Source organism: Puma concolor, chromosome A2, assembly GCF_028749965.1.
Source record: "Puma concolor isolate L17-30 chromosome A2, mPumCon1.1.hap2, whole genome shotgun sequence".
Taxonomy (NCBI): domain Eukaryota; kingdom Metazoa; phylum Chordata; class Mammalia; order Carnivora; family Felidae; genus Puma; species Puma concolor.
The window spans coordinates 21,757,130-21,775,001 of NC_141668.1; the positions used below are offsets into that span (position 1 = coordinate 21,757,130).

The following is a 17,872-nucleotide window of genomic DNA, read 5'->3' on the forward strand; positions in this document are numbered from 1 at the left end:
TCTCACTCTTCACGCCTATGCCCCTCTCTCATTCTCATTCACTTTTCTCTTACATTTATACTTTTTCCAGCCTCATTTTTCACCTGCTTCAAACGACTAGGGTGTTAGTCCATGGAAGAGTACGCACTTTCCACATGCATTTGCATCTCCAGGGATTCTCAGACTCTCAAGCCTGGCTTGGCACGAGTTTAACATACAGACTAGGGCAGTACGTTCCCAAGGACTGCCCGAGGTGGTGGCAGGAGAGTTATAGGGCTCCTTCTCCTACAGGAACGCATGGGCAGTTGTGCAGGTTGAACACTGCAGTGCTCCAGATGGCATCATTCATATGCAGCACCTTTGGGGTTGTTCAGTGCACAACCTGCTTCACTGTCTACAGCAGCCCTGTGTACCAGGACCAGAATACAAATGATTCCCTCTCATTGCCCTTCCTAACTGTACCAAGCCTCTCGCTGAAAGCTGTTGGAGTCCCTAGCTGCCCTGCCGGGCTGTAACCACCTGAGATGCTCTCTGGGTAGATACCCCGCCCCCGGCCGGGGCGGTTCCGACGGCCCCAGTATAAATCACATCACACCCTACCACGGCCTTATTCCTCATCTGGCACGTTCAAGTTTCCCCTCCAACCTGAGTCTTCTCTCTTCTTTGCCTTTATCATGAGGACAGACTCGCAGCTCCCACCCTCCTGCTCACGAAGGAGTTACAGCCACCTGCACCAACTTCCTGAGTGGGAGCCCACACAGGACAGCTCACTGTCACGTACACTCTGCTTCACACAGGGCACGTGGCTCTTCTTTGTTTGAGTGGTGGTAAAATTAGCATAACATGAAGTTTGCTATTTCAACCATTTTTTACATGTTCGGGGCCATTAAGTACGTTCCCACTGTGGTCCAGCCATCCCCACCATCCATCTCCAGGATGTTTTCATCTTCCCCACCAAACACTAACTTCCCATTTGCCCTCCCTCAGAAACCCCCATTCGATTTTCTGTCTCTATGAACTTGACTGCTCAGCGTCCCTCGTGTAAGTGGAAACACACAGGATTTGTCCTTTGGGGACCGGTTTATTTCATTTAGCAGAATGTTTTCAAGGTTCATCCATATTGTAGCATGCGGTAGAATTTCTTTTCTTTTTAAGGCTGAACAATAGTCCGTTGTGTGTGTAGACCACATTTTGTTTATCCGTCCATCTGTCAGTAGACACAAGGGTCACTTCCACCTTTTGTCTGTTGTGAATAATGCAGCTAAGAACGTGGGTATACAAGTACCTGCTGGAGCTCCCGCCCCTGGTCTTTTGGGTATGTGCTCAGAACATACGACTCTTCATTTCTGTTAAACTCACTAATTAATTGACAGAAGTCAACTTTTACCATCCCACATTAGCCTGGGGCCATATGAGATCCGGCATCCTAGGCAAGACCCTGGGATCCTGCCCGGATTATTCTGATTTGCTTCCAGCCCCGCCTTGCCACCGAAATAGTTTCTCCCTGTTGGCTTTCCTAGTATGGAAATATTCCCAGGGAAGCCACTGATAATCCAAAGCGATGTTTCCTGACCTTTCCAGCCACTGGAATCGGTGCCCACTGATTGGGCATGAGCGGTAGATGTGTGTGAAGGAGGAGTTATCCTCCGGCTCTATCTGTCCTGGACTTAGCCCTGGGTGAAGGGATGGCATGTGGTTAGGGGGCTGCCCAGGCACTGGGGACACACCAATCCTTTAAAGACAGAGAGCAAACAGTAACCACACACCCCGTTTTCAACCTATCCTTGTCTCCTAAACTCTAACCTGTTGGGTTACAATTAAAATTTACTCTCCGGTTTTTAACTCACAAGCTTCAACTAAACTGTCGAACCATCTGGTGAATAAAGAAAGTCTTGTTTCAGAGTGACATTTGCTTAGGGAGCTGGTTGGGGGGAGGTGGCAAGTTACAAAGGGGAATTGTGCTGAATACTCTTCTTCACCGAGACACTTCACCTCTATCGCCCCCTTCATCAAGTGGGGAGAAAATTCCTACCTTCTCCACCCCCCAGACACTGGGCTGATGTATTCGATGTCTTAGAAACTCCTGGGCAAGAGGGATGGGTGAAAAGCAGCCAGTGGAAGAGGAGAGGCAGGTAATAAAACTGCCGTTAAGTGCACACTGTGTGTGCCAAGCACTTTACATACATTATCTTATTTAATGCTCATAAAACATTATGACATGGGCACTCATATTCTCATTTTACAGACGAGGCAATAGAGCCCAGAGGTGACAGGGCTTTCCTCCATGTGTGAGTCAGTGAGTCTTTCTGATTCCAAAACCCACAGCTGGCTTTGCTAACCCTTCCTCCCCAAGGGCCTCAGTCCTTGGTGCCCCGGAGGCGTGTGCAGCCAAGGCAAGAAGTCCAGAGCACGCCCTCTCCCCAGACCTGCCCTCTGGCCAGCCCTGTGCCCTCTTCCTCCTGGTGCCAGACCCGGACGTGGCTCCCCTGCCCTCGATGGCCAACCTGAGTTGCCAGGAGGCCCTGCGTGGGAGGCTGCAGGGGAGACTCAGGGCTGTCTCTCGGTCACCTCCTAGGCCCAGGGGGAGGACTAGGTGTGGTGAAGGACGGGCAGATGGATGGGGACTCGGGAGCCAAACAAGCTTGGGTTTGGAAGTCCAGCACCATCCCGCACCAGCTGGCTGGCCTTAGGAAGCCTGCGGTACCTTCTCTGAGAGGCGGTTAAGAGGACACCCTCACCCTTGCAAGGTCCTGAAAGGCTTAGATGGAGCCATGATCGCAGTGTGCCAGCACCATGCATTGCACGTGCCGGGTGCCTCGAAAGTGGCATTATCTATCAGCAGTAGAACGAGGTGTGGGCATATTGCTCCGGCGGGGCGGGACGGGGGAGCGGTGGGTGGGGATTGAAGGACAGCGGAGGTTAAACGTGCACTCGTGTGTTGGAGGCCATCACAGGGCAAGGAGGGAGGTCGGCGGGACACAGACGGCTGGGTAGATTGAGGCCAGGCTGACGGCAAGGTGAGGCTGTCTCATACCCTTGTCTTTTTCCCTTGTCAGCCCCTGTGGAGAGGGGAACCAGGGATCCGGGCAGGATGCCAGCCGAGATCGGGCCCACCTTGGGGAATGAGGAGTTTGCCAAGGGCAGCTGGGCCGAGAGCTGGGACAAGCGGGGCCCCGGCTCTGGCGAGTTCCCATCTCTCTCCTGAGTACCGCCTTCCCACATGGCCTTCCGGAGGGGCCTCCTGCTGACCATCCAAGGACAGGCAGGGGCCTGCCCCGTCTCTGCCTCCTCCAGGGCCTCGCCTCGAGCCTGGGACACAGGGGAGCTCAGGCAGTGAGCGGCGTGAACATTCCAGCTCTGTGCCTGCCACCTCCTTGGACCTTGGGCACACAGGGTTTCTCTGCTGCCTGCATCTTCCCCAGTTTAAAACTTCTGGACTAGAGTGGGATGCAGTTGCTACCATTCGGGAAAGGTGACTGTGTGTCAGGCCCTGCATTGCCAAGGTTTTCACGCACCTTCTTCTTCAGGGCTCACGCCAGCCCCCCGAGATGGCAGGATGCAGTGCTGGCTGCCTGGGTGCCGTCCCGGCTCTGACACTCCTGTGTCTTGGGATCCCGGGAAAGTTCCTCACTGTCACGAGGCCCTGGGATATTAACGGTACCCAGCTCATAGGGGGTCATGTGGAATAAATGGGTCAACATTTCTCAAGCATGTAGAGCCGTGCTCAGCAAAGTACGGACTACAGACGCATTAGCTGGAGTACCTTCGTTTCGCTGTTGGAGGAATGGAGCCTTCTCAGGGTCCCCGACTAGTCTATGGCTGTGACAGTGAACCCAAGCTTGACCCTCCCCGAAACTGCTGGCTTCACTGCTGCCCACAGGACGCTCCTTCTCCAAGACCCCCGTGGGGGGGGGGGGCACAACCCTCCACACGGCACCTTGTTTGAATGTCCCTGCTCCTCCCGCACCCCACTCCACGACACGGGTGCCCTGCTCTGTTCTCCGAGGGCTTCACCTTGAGGGCAGAGGCTGCGCTTTATTTGTTAAGCAACCTTCTTGCTATAATGAAAGAACACCTACAGAGCAAGGCACACGTTGTCGGGACACAGCCCAGTGCATTTTCCCTGAGTGAACACAGCCAGCAGGCCAGCACGCAGATCAGGAAGCTGAACCCTACCGGCCCTCCACAAACGTCCCTGAGTGCCCCCTTCCAGTCACCGCCACCCCCGAGAATAAGCATTTTCCTGCCACCGTTGTTTTTTAATGAATCTTTATGTAAATGGTACTACACGGTATGCCCTCTTCTTCCTGACTTTTTTTCATTCCATTGTCTGCAAGATGCATCCGTGCTACCGTGAGTGGTAGAAAGCCCTTCACTGCCAGTGGTAGAAAGCCCTTCACTGCCGTGGCCGTGTGGCTTCCTGCTGGGCGAATATCTGCACTTCCTGGAGCCGCTCGCTGTTGCTGGGCACCCGGCTGATTCCAGTCTGGGGCCCTGACATGCAGAGCTGTGGGGCCCGCCTGGTGCATCTCAGAGATGCGTTCTCCAGTTCTCCATGCCTTCTCGCCCAGTGGCTGGCTGGTGTGAGCTGGGTAGACCCTGCCCCCCCTGCCGGCCTCTGCCGGTGGACAGAGGACGCAGGCAGGAAGATGAAACCTCCTTCCCCGTCTTCCTCCTGTTTCCCTGGGTGCGGCAGGGTCTCAGAGGAGTCTCTGAGAAAACATCAGATGCTAGGGTCTGTGGGGCTTAATCTTCTTTCTTTAGGTGAATCACCTTGGGGCCCCAGAGAAGTTGCGGGACCTGCCAGAGGTCCCATGGGGTGGCGGAGTCAGAGCCTGTGTGGACCCTGGAAGTCCTGACTCTGAGGCCACTGGTCTGTCAACGGGATCCCCGTGGCCAGAGAAGGGTCAGCATGAGGACAGGTGGAGGCTCAGGTGTGACGACCCCTCCGGGAGGCCCCCGGGGGCTGTCTGTAATGCTCATGCGCCCTGGCACAGGGCCCCCCACCCGCCCTGTGCTGCTGTCAGGGACGAGCTCGCGCTCAGCAGCGGACTCAGATCCCAGCATGGCCATTATCACTCAGGGTGCCTTCTCTCTGTGCCTCACTGATTCACCTCCAAACAAGAGGCATTGAGCCGCACGTGGGTTAAGGAAATAGCTGGCACGGTGCCCGGGGCCAGATGAGGGCAGGGTCCACAGCGTGCGGCACCCACCCCGTGGGGAGGCCCCTGGGCCTGGCTGGCCTCCGCCTCACGTTGGCGGTCGGCAGTCAGGACTCCCCCGGGGGCTCCTCCGCAGGTCCCGGGCTACCGGCAGGAGCGCGTGGAGAAGGGCCTGAAGCTCTTTGCCCAGCTCATCAACAACAAGGTGTTCCTGCTGTCCTTCATCCGCACCCTGGAGTCCCAGCGAAGCTTTTCCATGCGCGACCGCGGCAACGTGGCCTCGCTCATCATGACGGTGCTGCAGAGCAAGCTGGAGTATGCGACCGACGTGCTGAAGCAGCTGCTGGCCGACCTCATCGACAAGAACCTGGAGAGCAAGAACCACCCCAAGCTGCTGCTCAGGAGGTGAGGGCCGGGCCGGGCGGGCGGCAGGGGGCGGAGGTCGGAGAGGGCCCCTGCCCAGCCCAGCCGGCTTGGCCTGGATCTCGTGCCTTCTGGGGAGACGGGACAGAGCTCCCAGGAGGAGCAGCCAAGTCCCGCCAAGCTTAGGAACCAACCTGCCCAGAGACCAGGGCGCACCCCATGTCCTTTTGGAAGAACCCGTCCACCCCGGCCCGTCCACTTGCCCTGCTGCTTCTCTTTCACCCTCTAATTCCGCTCTGCCTTCTTCTCTCTCCGCCCTTACCCTTCCCTGGTTACAGCCCTTTCTACCGGAGTTCTTCTCTCGTGGAATCTTCAGAGGTCACTTGCCCAGCCCCCGGCCTTATCTAAATCAGAACATGAGTTAGGAGAGATACCCCAGGGCCTCTCTGGGGACCATCCTCACCATCTTAAGACTGGAAACCTTAGGGGCGCCTGGGTGGCTCAGTCGGCCAAGTGTCCGACTCTTGATTTTGGTTCAGGTCATGAGCTCATGGCTCATGAGTTGGAGCCCTGCGTCGGGCTCAGCGAGAGCAGTGCGGAGCCTGCTTGGGAATTTCTCTCCTCTCTGTGTGTCTCCCCTGCTCTCTCGCGCTCTCTCTCTCTCTCTGTCTCTCTCAAAATAAATAAGTAGACGTTAAAAAAGATTGGAAACTTTGGCCCTGGCCCCTCTCACTGCTGTGAGCACCACAGCAGCGAAGCCACTGGGAGCTTCTCGGTAACACAGAATCTCAGGGCCCAGCCCACAGCCTCCTGGATCAAAATCTGTATTCTAACGAGAACCCTAGGTGATCTGAAGGCACAGCGAAACCCGAGAAGCACCGGTCTGGCCTGTGTTCGAATGAAAGCCCTTCAGTGGCCCCTTGCCTGATGCAATGCACCAGGTGTTTCCTGGCACCGGCTGGGGACTCTGCACGGGTCCAGGTGCACCACGGCACACTGCTGGACGCCTCATCCTTGACACTGTGGAGACCTGAATGGTCACATGTGACCGCAGAAGCCATATCCTGTGGCTTCGGCTTTATGGCAAATAGAGGTTCTCTGACTCCATCCATGCCGCCTTTCACGTTTTCCTCCTGCTGGAAGGCCATTTCCCCCCTAGGCTGTTAGCGCGGTGTCTTTAGCCTTTCTGTGGACAAAGCTGGAAAACTCTCACATCAGGCCTTTGCATCCAGCCCTCTGCCTGGACCGCCCCAGGGGCCGTCTGCCTCTGCCTGTCCTCTGCCTCCGTCCTGGGTGTCTGGGTCTGAGGCAGGGCCCCCTGCTTGGTCCAGTGGCTACATTTGGCTTCCAGAAGTGTCTCCTTCAGGCTTTTTTCTGGTGCCTTGGGCATTCGCCTGCACAGCTGCAGAAGGTTGCTACATTTCGGAGCAATCAGACAGCTTTGGAAACAGCAAGGTAGATCATTTTGATTTTTGTTTTACTTCCACCACGCAGCCACCCACCGGCATAATTCTAGGGTTGCCACTGCCTGCCAGAGCTCCCACCGACAATTTCCCCGCGTGGCCTCGCTCTGTATCCGTGCGTCTCCACCTCTTGTTTTCCACTCGCTCCCCCCCAGATGCCCTCTCTCCTTCTGCCCTCCTCCGTCTCCCTTTCTTTTCCTTGCCCTTGGCTGGGCCCCTCATTTCAACAGTCTTGCTCTTCTCTTCTTAGTTTCATTTGTGTGCTGGCAGCTGCCTCAGGATCATACTTATCCATATCTTCTGCCAAGTGCAACTTTCAAAGCCTATCCACACATACCCGAACGGGCCCGTGTCTCCATGGAGGAGGCCACAAGCTTAGCGCAAGTTCGAATGGAGTTTGTTTCCTCCAAACGGGTGCAACCAGAAGTGTCTTGGGGCCATAACAAGGCCGCAGTGTCCTTCCCTTCCAAAGTAAAAGAAAGGGACTTGGGTAGCAGCACAAAGGGTGCGAGCTAGACTCAAGAAGGCACTTCCTGCCGTTGCAAATGAAACACTAGCGAGGTTCCAGGGGAAGTTCCAAAGTAATTTGAAACAGGACAATTTTGGCATCTCTTGGGATGAGCTAGGTATTAGCTCTAGGAGTCTTTAGCTTTAGGGGATGGGGTCAGTGTAATCCATCTGGTTTTTGTCCCACGACCCGCTTCTCCCGCTGCCTTCCTTTCTATCCCCTGCCAAATTAGTATCTCCCCGGGTTTCTTATTCTTCTCTTCCCCACCCATAGGAAATTATAAAGTTCTCTACGCTTGCACTGTCTGAGGTTGCAGCTACAAGCTACACGTGACCATTCAAATGTAAATTGACCACAGGTCAAGAAAATGTAAAATTCGGCTCTTCAGATGCACTAGCTGCATTTCGAGTGCTGAGTGGACACGTGTGGCAGGCAGGGGGCTACCACGCCGGACAGGACAGTGTTTTCCTCCTCGCGGAAAGTGCCGACGGACAGCTGGTCTAGCGCGTTCCCTCCAAACATGCACCAGGGAGCCTGGCACCAGAATGTCATCTCCTGGCTTCGCGGGCAAAGCTTGTCCTATCATTACGGGGTGTCTAGGAGGCTATAGAATCCAAACGTTCTTTAGCACCTCAAGATGGGGCCCAAAAGCCGCAAGCAGCAGAATCAGTGTGGAGTTGTTCCCTTGCCTTCCCAGTCCTTGGGGGTCTGACCAGCTGCTTCTGTCTTTGTCTCGCTCCATCGGTTCCCTTGGTGACTGGTGACAGGACTGAGTCGGTGGCTGAGAAGATGTTGACCAACTGGTTCACTTTTCTGCTCTACAAGTTCCTCAAGGTATGATTGGATGTGGGGGTATCTCTGGGGGCACCCCCCTACCAGAGTCTGCATGCCCCCAAGCCCACATTCCCCACGGCCTGGCTTGTAGAACCAACCAAGAAATGAGGTCCCCCTCAGCACTGTCACTGGCCCCGAGGCGGCAGACTCCTGACCATCTCAGGAGACAGAGCCTCTGTCAGCCCTTGCATGAGAGATACCATCCCCTGTCCCCCAGGCCGCTTTCTCCAGAGCCGTGAGAGCATCCTGCGTGAGCCCTAAAGCCAAGTTCCCCTTGTGAGCCCAAAACATTTCACCCCTTATTTCCTTGCTTTCCCTCTTCCTCCCGTCCTACCTCTCCCAGCCCCAGGCCCATAAGGGTTCCAGGCTGGTACCTTGCAAGGCACGCTGCCCGTGTGGCTGGGAGGTAGAAAATCCGTTCCCCTCCAATCATTACCTGTTTTCTAAGGCTTTGGCACCACCAGGGACTGACCTCTGTCTCATGATGGGCAGGGGTGGGGTGGGGTGGGGAGGAGGAACAGAGAAGGGACAGGAGGCAGGGGAGGTGAAGAGGAGGGGGCGGACAGGAGAAGACAGGTGGTCAAGAGAGCTGAGAGAAACGCCCATCTGAAGGGGGAGTTGGCACCAGAGAGGAGGACGGGGAGCAGGAGAGAAATGAGACAGAGGAGTGGAGAGCGGCCCTGTCCAGAGAAACGGGCTCCGGGGGGCTGGTCCGGCGTCCGCCCAGCACGGCTCTTCTCTGTGTCCAGGAGTGCGCCGGGGAGCCCCTCTTCTCGCTGTTCTGTGCCATCAAGCAGCAGATGGAGAAGGGGCCCATCGATGCCATCACAGGAGAGGCCCGCTACTCCCTGAGTGAGGACAAGCTTATCCGCCAACAGATCGACTACAAAACCCTGGTAAGCCGGCCTCACGGCGCTGCCCGTGCCCCTGGACAGGGGGCTCTGGTCCCGCACAGCCCCTGCCCAGCAGAGGGGATGGCTGAGGTGCTGGCGAGCCATCTGTCCTTACCTGCCGCACGGGCCCAGCCAACGTCACCCCCAGACTCCCTCAGTTACCGCCACACCAGGGCAGCTGGATTTGGGGGCCAGTTGCTCAGGCACAGCTCAGCCACACTTCAGCAAAGACTAGTGTGGTTCCGGGCCAGTGCACTGAACGTGGGGTCCCAAGCCCTTGCCAACAGCTGGCTGGCTGATTCCCCAGAACAAACTCCTCATCAGGAATCCCAGCGTGGAGAGCGAAGGTTCCATGCAGAGCAGGTGGAGGCCAAAGGAGAGGAAACCGGAAAGAGTTCCTTATGTTTCAGAAGCCCAGCTCTGCCTACAGTCTAAGTGCAAATACGCCCATGACCCGAGCTATAGACCACAAGGCCGGGATAGCCTAGTGGTTAAGGCACTTGTCCAGGGAATGTAGGGATTCCCTCTGTCAAGGTTAGACCCCCTCTTCTAATAGGAGCTGTCACCCTAGGAGGCAGCCGAGCTCAGCATGTAGGAGCATGAGGTCTGGATTAGAGCCCTGACTCTGCTTCTGACCAGCTGGCTGATTTGGGGCAGATCCCTCAATCTCTCTGAGTTTGGGTTTCTTTATCTGGAAAAAAAAAATGGAGGATAACACTAGAACTGATTTACCCAGGGATAACAACCGTGCATACCTCCCAAAGTTGTCCAGAGGATGGGGTGTGGTGAGGAGCACAGGGCAGGGAGCCCACTCTTTCCTGCCATGCCTGTCCAGCAGGCTGCCACTGTCCCTCCCAGCAGGGCGGGCACTCACACAGCTCTGGGCTCTTGTGTATGGAGGTATGATCTCCCACCCAGCCTCCTCTAGGAAAGGGGAGGGGTGTGAAAGGAAGGAGGTAGAACGTAAGATCACAGATAAGCGCTGCAGGTGAAGCATGGATGGTCTCAAGACCTGTGGACAGACAAAAGGATTTAAATGCACTTACGGGGAGATGAGACCCATGCAGGCTGGGCCGGCACAGGGCAGAGTCGGGCAGGAGCAGTGAGCCCAGGGCGAATCCCAGACCCCATGGCCAGTGGGGAGACAGTCCCTTCTGGCTGGGAATGATGCACCTGTCCCCCTCCATCTTCAGAGGGCCGGCGAGGCGGGGAGGCACCCAGTGGGCATCTTGACAGACCTGCTGGGATGGGCTCCACTGGGGAAACTTCAGAGGAGCAGCGTGTGACCGAAGGCTTGGCTTCCTTGAGTCACATTCTGCTTCAGAGGAGAGAGTTAGAGGCTCTGATTAAAATGAGAAGGGGCAGGGGGGGAAACCTTCCCAAAATAGAGACCCCCAATAGATTTTTTAATGAGCTAGAAGTACCATTGAAATGTCTCCTGCCTGATCTCCCCCGACCCCTTCCTTTCCCATCCCATCCGTGGTTCCCCAATACTGAATCCAGCACCGTGAGCTGCAGTGATGCTCTGTCCCCAGATCGCAGCATCCTTCCTTCCAGAGGCCCCGGCTACTGTTCACACGCCAGCCTGGTTTCAGAGGATGTCAGGAACTAGGAGTAGGTCAGGGGAGCGCAGCCATCAAGTGGAGAGACCTGGGGAAGAGGCGCCGTGTGGAAAGGGGGAGGAAATTGCAATTGTTTTGCCGGGGGAAGAAAGGGCTGCAGGGAGACAGGCTGCTACCGCAGGCCTATGAAAGGAACTCCCAACAGGCAGAAGGGGAACAGCCCCTGGCTGGCAAGAAGGAAAAGGAAGCAAGCGTACGAGACAAGACAGCCGCAGACAGGGCTGCCCGGGGCCGGAGCCACCGAGATGAAGGGGTCAGATAAAAAGAGGGGAAGTCGTGGGATTCAGCAGTGCCGGAAGAGCCCTGGGCAGTTTGGGCCAACTGCTGCTGTCCTTGTCCTGGGCAGGAGGGGTACCACAAAGGAGACAGGTGCTGAGAGGCTCGGGGCTGCATCACGTTCTAGTTAGGTGCCCTCAGAGGTATTGAGTGATTAATTAGCTGGATACTAGAACTTGGGCTTGCGTGTTCTAGGGCCCTGCTGCTGGGAGTGGCTATTGCATCACCCAGGAGACTGCTAGGTGCTGGGTGCTCACCCGGGAGCTTGCTAGGTGCTAGACCACTGGATGCTTCCCTGCCACAGTGCAGAATTGCAGGCCCCACCCCAGACCTCCTGAGTCAGAATCTGCATTCTAACAAAACCCCTGAATGATCCTATTCACATTAAAACACCAGAAGTACTGAGTTAGCAGGGAAAAAAAACCTCAGGCAGTTTGCTCAGAAACTAGCCAACGGGCATAAGGAATCGGTGTTCTGGGTGGAGCTGTGGCTTGGCTGGTGGCCAGGCAGCCCTGTCCCTCAGTACTTCCTCTTCTTCTCCAGATGCCCCGATGCATCCCACGGGGTTCTCCTAGGGCCACCATGAACCCCTGGGGCAAGTAGAAACGTCAGAAGGGCATACTCTGGGGCTGCCTCGAGGTTCTAGTGGGAGGAAACCCAGAAAAGGCTGCGTTGCTCCTGGAGGAGGAGGCTGAGTCCAGAGCACAGGACGGCAGGGGCAGCCAGGGCAGCACCAGGTGGCAGGCTGTGCCCAGCCATGGAGGGGACATCGAGGGTCCGGGAAAGCTTTAGAGCGAAGGGCTGGGAGAGGGCTCAGAAGGGACCCATGGTCCAGAATTCCTTCCACCATTGTTTTCATTTTAGGACACGTTGAGGGTGAGAATCTGGATTTATAGATTTAGGAGGGTTTTTTTTTCCTTCTTAATGGAAGAAGCATGTTCCTGTTTGAGCTCACAGCAGTCTGGCTGCTAATAAAAGGCAGGCATCCAGGGGCCAGGGTTCTGATTGCAGCCACATGGAGCAGAAGGGGGTGGGGGAGGAAGCTGTCGTCTGAGTCTGCAGACATGTGACATCTGAGATCCGAGGTGGCAGGGGTGCAGGGAAACATCAGGGAGGGGGCATGGGGGCTCAGGCGGCAGGGGCAGAGGGAGGGTATGGGAGCCCGGCGTGCCAGGCCGCCTAGTCCACCCGCGCCCCGTGGCACCCACCCCACCCCACCCCACTGTGGCCGCGTCCCCCCGCCCAGCATCCTGCACAGCCCCATCCACGTAGACAGAGTCCTCTCTGAGAACAGCAAGGAAAGAGAAGCCTTGGGAAAGAGCCCAGAACTTTTTAAAGGAAAAAAAATACAGCTTGGTGCTTTAAGAAGAGCCTGACTTTTTCTGACTAGTTCCAGAAGGAGACTTTGAGGCCCTGGGCCAGGGTGACCACTTTCCCTTAACACAAGTTTGTGGGTTCAGAGCCAGGAAGGGATCTCAAGTGGTTTGAACCTGCACCTTTTTATTTTTAAAGAGCCCATTAAGCTTCTTATAGATTCTCCAACCTCCAGTCAGCCCAAGACCGTCACAAAAATCGAAGCTTATGAAATCTCTTGAGCAAGGAGCCAGATTCGCATGAGTGCGTGTACATTGAGAGGGAGTGACCGGGAGGATGGACCCACACACGTGGAAGGGGAGGGTTCAGAGGGCAACGGGCTGGGTGTGCTGCTGACACAGTGCCGTGTACGTGGGAGAGAGAGCGAGTGGGGGTGTGTGTGGTGGTCTGAGGATGCCCCTGGGACTCAGCTCTTCCTGCTGCCCTCCCCCACGCGCCTCTGCTCCCCCTTCCCCAGGTGCTGAGCTGTGTCAACCCAGACAATGCCAACAGCCCCGAGGTCCCAGTAAAGATCCTCAACTGCGACACCATTACTCAGGTCAAGGAGAAGATTCTGGATGCCATCTTCAAGAATGTGCCCTGCTCCCACCGGCCCAAGGCTGCAGACATGGACCTGGGTGAGTAGGCTGCCCACCCAGGACTGTCCTGGGACTGGTCAAAAGCACCTCCTACAGACCAGGGGGGCCAGGAGGCAGGGGGCAGGCACCCCTCCGTGTCTGCTCAGTGAGTAATAGGCCCACAGGGGACTGCCACCTGCTGGCAGCCCCACTGCCTCTGGTGTCCCATTGGCAGTGAAGGGGACGCAAGCTGAGTCTGTGTGGTCCAAGCTCCTGCCACCACCGTCATTAGCCCCCCCCCCCCCCGCCCCCGGGCCCTTCCCTTCCCCTCTGTTCTGTGCGTGTTGTTTTTGCTGACTACCTAAGGCAGGAGGGATCTGGGTCAGTGATGGAGGATGGAGAAAAAGAAGAGAGGAAAATAAGAGGTGACAGCCTGCTGGGGAGCCGGATGACATTTTATTTGAATGTTCCATGAATAGATCGCATAGCCTACATAAACAAGGGCATGCCAGTTAGGGCCAGCTGTACTGAGATCCAGTTACGGCTCGCCTGCGTGTTGAATGAGATATTGTCCTGGGGAGACCCTAGTGGGGAGCTCCAGGCTCCAAAGGGGCCAGGACTGAAGAGAGGCAGTTTGGCCTCGTGGCTCATTCTCACACCCAGATTGGAGTCCTGACGCTGCTAAGTTGTAGCTGTGTGACCTTGGTCAAGTCACTTAACCTTTCTGTATCTTAGTGTCTTTACCTGTAAAATGGAGATAATAACAGTGCCCGCCTCACTGTAAGAAAGAAATTAGATGGTGCTTGTAAAAGCCTCTTAATGGAGTGCCTGGCCCATAGAACCCACTCAGTTAGTACTGGCTGTTGTTACTGTGGATCATGAGAATAACACCAGTAAGGAAGTGCTGTGTGTCTGTTGATCCCGGGCATGGAGAGAAAGGCGTTTATGTGTATGTGCTTATGTCTGGAGATTTGTGGCAACGTGGGGGTAGGAGGGCCTCCAGGGGCCCCTATTCCATCCATCTGGCCTCTAAGCTGCCTTCAGTTAAGCCATCCAACACAGATGGGCATCTATGCTATTTTCTAAAATCCAAAGGGAATTTTCATCTCCTCCTGCTGTGCCTGAAGACTCAGGGTCAGGAAGTTCCGCTCACTCACCTCAACCCTTTCTGCTTCGTTTAACCCCACCTCCTCTTGCTTAGCTCTCAGCAGGATGTGTTCTGCCCCACACCCAGGGCTCTGACACCCAGGGAGAGACATTGGGCGAGCACGTGGTCCCCTTCCCTTGAGAGGTGTCTGTGTGCGTGCTGCTCTCACGGGAGAGAGTCGGTGGTGGTGACGTGTGTGCAAGCGTGTCCACGCGTGCGTCCCAGGGCACTGGGCACTCCAGTCGGAGTGAACACGTGTGTCTGCATGCGGGTGACTCTGCTGCCGTGAAGATCCCACAGCCTGACGTAGGGAAGGGGCTGCTACGGGACCAGTGGGAGGGAAACCGACTCCCGTGTTCCCCACCCCCAAACACCTAAGTGGGTGGCTCCATAATGGGTTTCTTGGGGAGAGTTGCGTTCACCAGGGATGCCAGGTAGCACCCACCACTCCTTTTGTTGATTTACGGAAGCCGCGTCAGAGAGCTTATCTGTGCTTCTCGGTGTCCTTCTCTGCACAGTGGGCGGGAGGGTGACCCTTACATCATGGGGCCAAGAGGAGGAGCTGTTGTAAGAACCTTCACGCCAGAAGGTGAGTTCGGAAAGGTGGTGTTAGAATACAGGAAGAGCTCCTGTGAGCAGGTGCATATAGGACTGTTGCTTCTCACGCTTGGGAAGGGGTGACTCCCCGGGAGGGAGAGCAGCAGGTGGCTTCGTAAGCCTCCACTCCTGAAGCACCGAGACAGAGTTTTTGCTCCGGAACTCCTCTCTTCCTTACCAGAACAGGGCAGATGGGTGGTAAAGAACACTACCTCCTGTGGTGGTTCAAACACTTTAGTAGATTTCAGGAAGGGCGGGAGCCAACGTTCTCCAGTGTCCTCTCCACCCAAGCTCAGGGGGCAGCGTCCGGAAGCAGATTCAGGGGCCACACCTTCTGCACCTGCTTGATTTCCTGGAGGGAGAAATCCAGTTTCACGGTTCAGGATCTCTCTCCCTCCCTGGAATCTGCACTGCCCCCCGCCCCAGCTTGGGAGGGGAAGGGGCCGCTTCTTCGCCTTAGAAAATTGCTCCCCTAAAAGGCCTGGAGATGCAAATGCCGGGCAAAGCAGAGCATTAATGAATAGATATAAAGCATCCGGCAGCCATCGCGGTGAACCATTTGGCGCGAAAGTGGCAGCCTCAGAGCACCTGTGGCTCCTCCCACCCCCCCAAGGCGGAAGGACCTTGCAGCAAAGCAGCCAAGACCGCCCCCCGGGGTGCACATTCTCAAGCAACAGGCTGCTTCCCAGCAGGGGCGGTGTCTCCTGTGACTCACCGCCCACCACGGCTGCCCACGTTTCAGGTCCCAAGACAACAAAGAGGGCACCCCTCCCATGGGAGCTGCTGCTGGGAAGGACCCAGGAGCTACCCTGGAGGGATGAGGCCTCCGACAGCAGGGACAGACAAGGCGGAAAGCCAAAGAAGTGGGGACCTCAGGCGGTTCGAGCCTCAGGGCCCCATCTCCCTGGGGGAGGAGCCTCTTGCTGGACTCCTCATAAAGGCCCCCTGTGGTGGGTGCTTTTCTGAGGAAGGTCCTTTTTTCTATGAGATCCAGGGCTTGGAGCCGCCCCCAAAGCTCTGGCCTTCTTTCTCCCAAAGCCACATTGCATAACAAGGAAATGGGGCCTCCTCAGAGATCCAGATGCTTTTTCCACATGATTCACCTCAGCCTCGTGCCCCCAAGGAGAGTTTTTCCGCATCATGTAGGTGATGGTGCTTGAAACGCCTAAAAGCAATTTACAAATGTAAGGTGTGATTACTATCAAAAATTAATTTATGCCAAAGGGACATAACACATAGGCACGGAGAGGACTCAGACCCATGCTCTGGACAGGGGCAAGATAGCCAAGCATTCTCCTTTCATCTCCCTCCCCACCCCCCGCCCCCGCAACCCCCATAGGAGGGCACTGGGCCAAGACTTCCTTCCCCCTCCCAATGCCAGCCAGCCCCTGGCAAAGCAGGGACACCTGTCTAAGAACAGCTCAGAAGGGGACAAAGACATTTTAAGCCACCCCTGTCACTGTCCTAAGTAAATCCAGCCCCAAACACCTCCTCCTGCCTTTCATCATCACCCCTGGCCTGGCCCCTCATTCCAGACACTTCCATCCACTGCTCCTCAGACTGAAGTTCTCTCACCTCCCCACCCCTCCCCCATCCACCCTTTCCCTAGACCTTTCCAGGTGTTAAGCAACCAAGATGGGGAATGTATTAGTCAGTGTTCTCCAGAGAAAAGAGAACCAATAGAATGTGCACAGAGAGAGAGGTTTGTTTTAAGGAATGGCTCGCGTGATTATGGAGTCTTAGTCCGTTTGGCCTGCTATAACGTGATACCATGGACTGCATGGCTTATGAAGAGCAGAGATTTCTTTCTCACAGCTCTGGAGTCTGGGAAGTCCAAGATCAAAGTGCTGACAGGTTTGGGTCTGGTGAAGATCGCTTCCTGGTTCATCGGTGATGCCTTCTTAGTGTGTCCTCACATGGCAGAAGGAACAGGAGAGCTCTCTGGGGTCCCTTTGACAAGGGCACTGATTCCATTCATGGGTCTCCACCTTCATGGCCTTTTATTTGACATAGAACCCACCTCCAAATCCCATCGCATTGGGGGCTAGGATTTCAACATGGTAATTTTGGTGGGACTCAACCATTCAGTCTATAGCAAGGGGGCTGGCAAGTCCAATGTCTGCAAGGCCGGCTGGCAGGCTGGAGACGCGGCGAAGAACCCACCCTGCAGTTCAAGTCCAAAGGCCTTCTGCTGGCAGCATTCCTTCTTGCTCACAGGAGGTCAGTCCTTTCTTGTCTTCAGGCCTTCAGCCCTGTGGATGAAGCCCACCTACCTTATGGAGGGCAATTCACCTTACTCAAAGCCCACCGATTCAAGTGTTAATCTCATCTAAAACAATTCACAGAAACTTCCAGAATAACGTCTGACCACATAACTGGATGCCTAGGCCCAGCCAGCTTGACACATAAAATTAACCATCACAGGAGCCAAAATGAAGGACAGGAAGGCCTGCTTTCATTTCTGTCTGTTGGAATCTAGGGAAGGAAGGAAGGAAAGATACCACAGGGCAGGGGTCTGGGGCTGTGCTGGGGCAGCTACAACTTCCGGAGCTCTCAAAGCACAGTGGCAACAGTACCCCACTCTGTTACACACGAGGCTGTCCTCACCACGTTTATGTCCCTTTCCACCCCTGGGGCACTAAACTCTTCCACAAATGTATCAGAAGAGCCTAACCTGGGGCAAGCTCTGTGCCAGGCATGGGATGTACCAGTGTGAGCAGGATGATTTCCTCATTTCTTCACACAGGACACCCCTCCCTCTGAGCCGTGGGACTTTGTCTCAGTAAACTGGAAATCGTTGGTGCCATTCTGTTCCACGGCACGGGACAACCCGCCACTCAGAGGCACAATGCCTGGGCCCTGGTCACACAGCAGGAAGGTGGAGAGAACACCCATTTCCTCCCCGTACACTCGCCCCGCGGACCTTGACCTCCAGAGATTCCTCTGGTTTCATGCAAATGCTCTCTCATAGCCCCCCCCCCCCCCCCCCCCCCGGAACTCTGGAATGCTCTGCCACCCCCTCTGTCTTGCCGTTCAAGGTTCAAGTCATGCTGTAAGGATATATATATTTTTTCAAACGAGTAATTCCTGCATGCAA

The 17,872-nt window shown here is 55.7% G+C and overlaps 1 protein-coding gene across 1 annotated transcript in view; it reads left to right on the forward strand.

Moving 5' to 3' along the window:
* PLXNA4 (plexin A4) overlaps positions 1 to 17,872 on the forward strand; it is a 369,863-nt gene that overhangs the window by 321,241 nt on the left and 30,750 nt on the right. The window contains exons 21-24 of the mRNA XM_025929240.2: positions 5,278 to 5,546; positions 8,243 to 8,309; positions 9,059 to 9,205; positions 12,932 to 13,091. Coding sequence (XP_025785025.1) covers positions 5,278 to 5,546; positions 8,243 to 8,309; positions 9,059 to 9,205; positions 12,932 to 13,091 — 643 coding nt within the window. The remainder of the gene's footprint in view (positions 1 to 5,277; positions 5,547 to 8,242; positions 8,310 to 9,058; positions 9,206 to 12,931; positions 13,092 to 17,872) is intronic.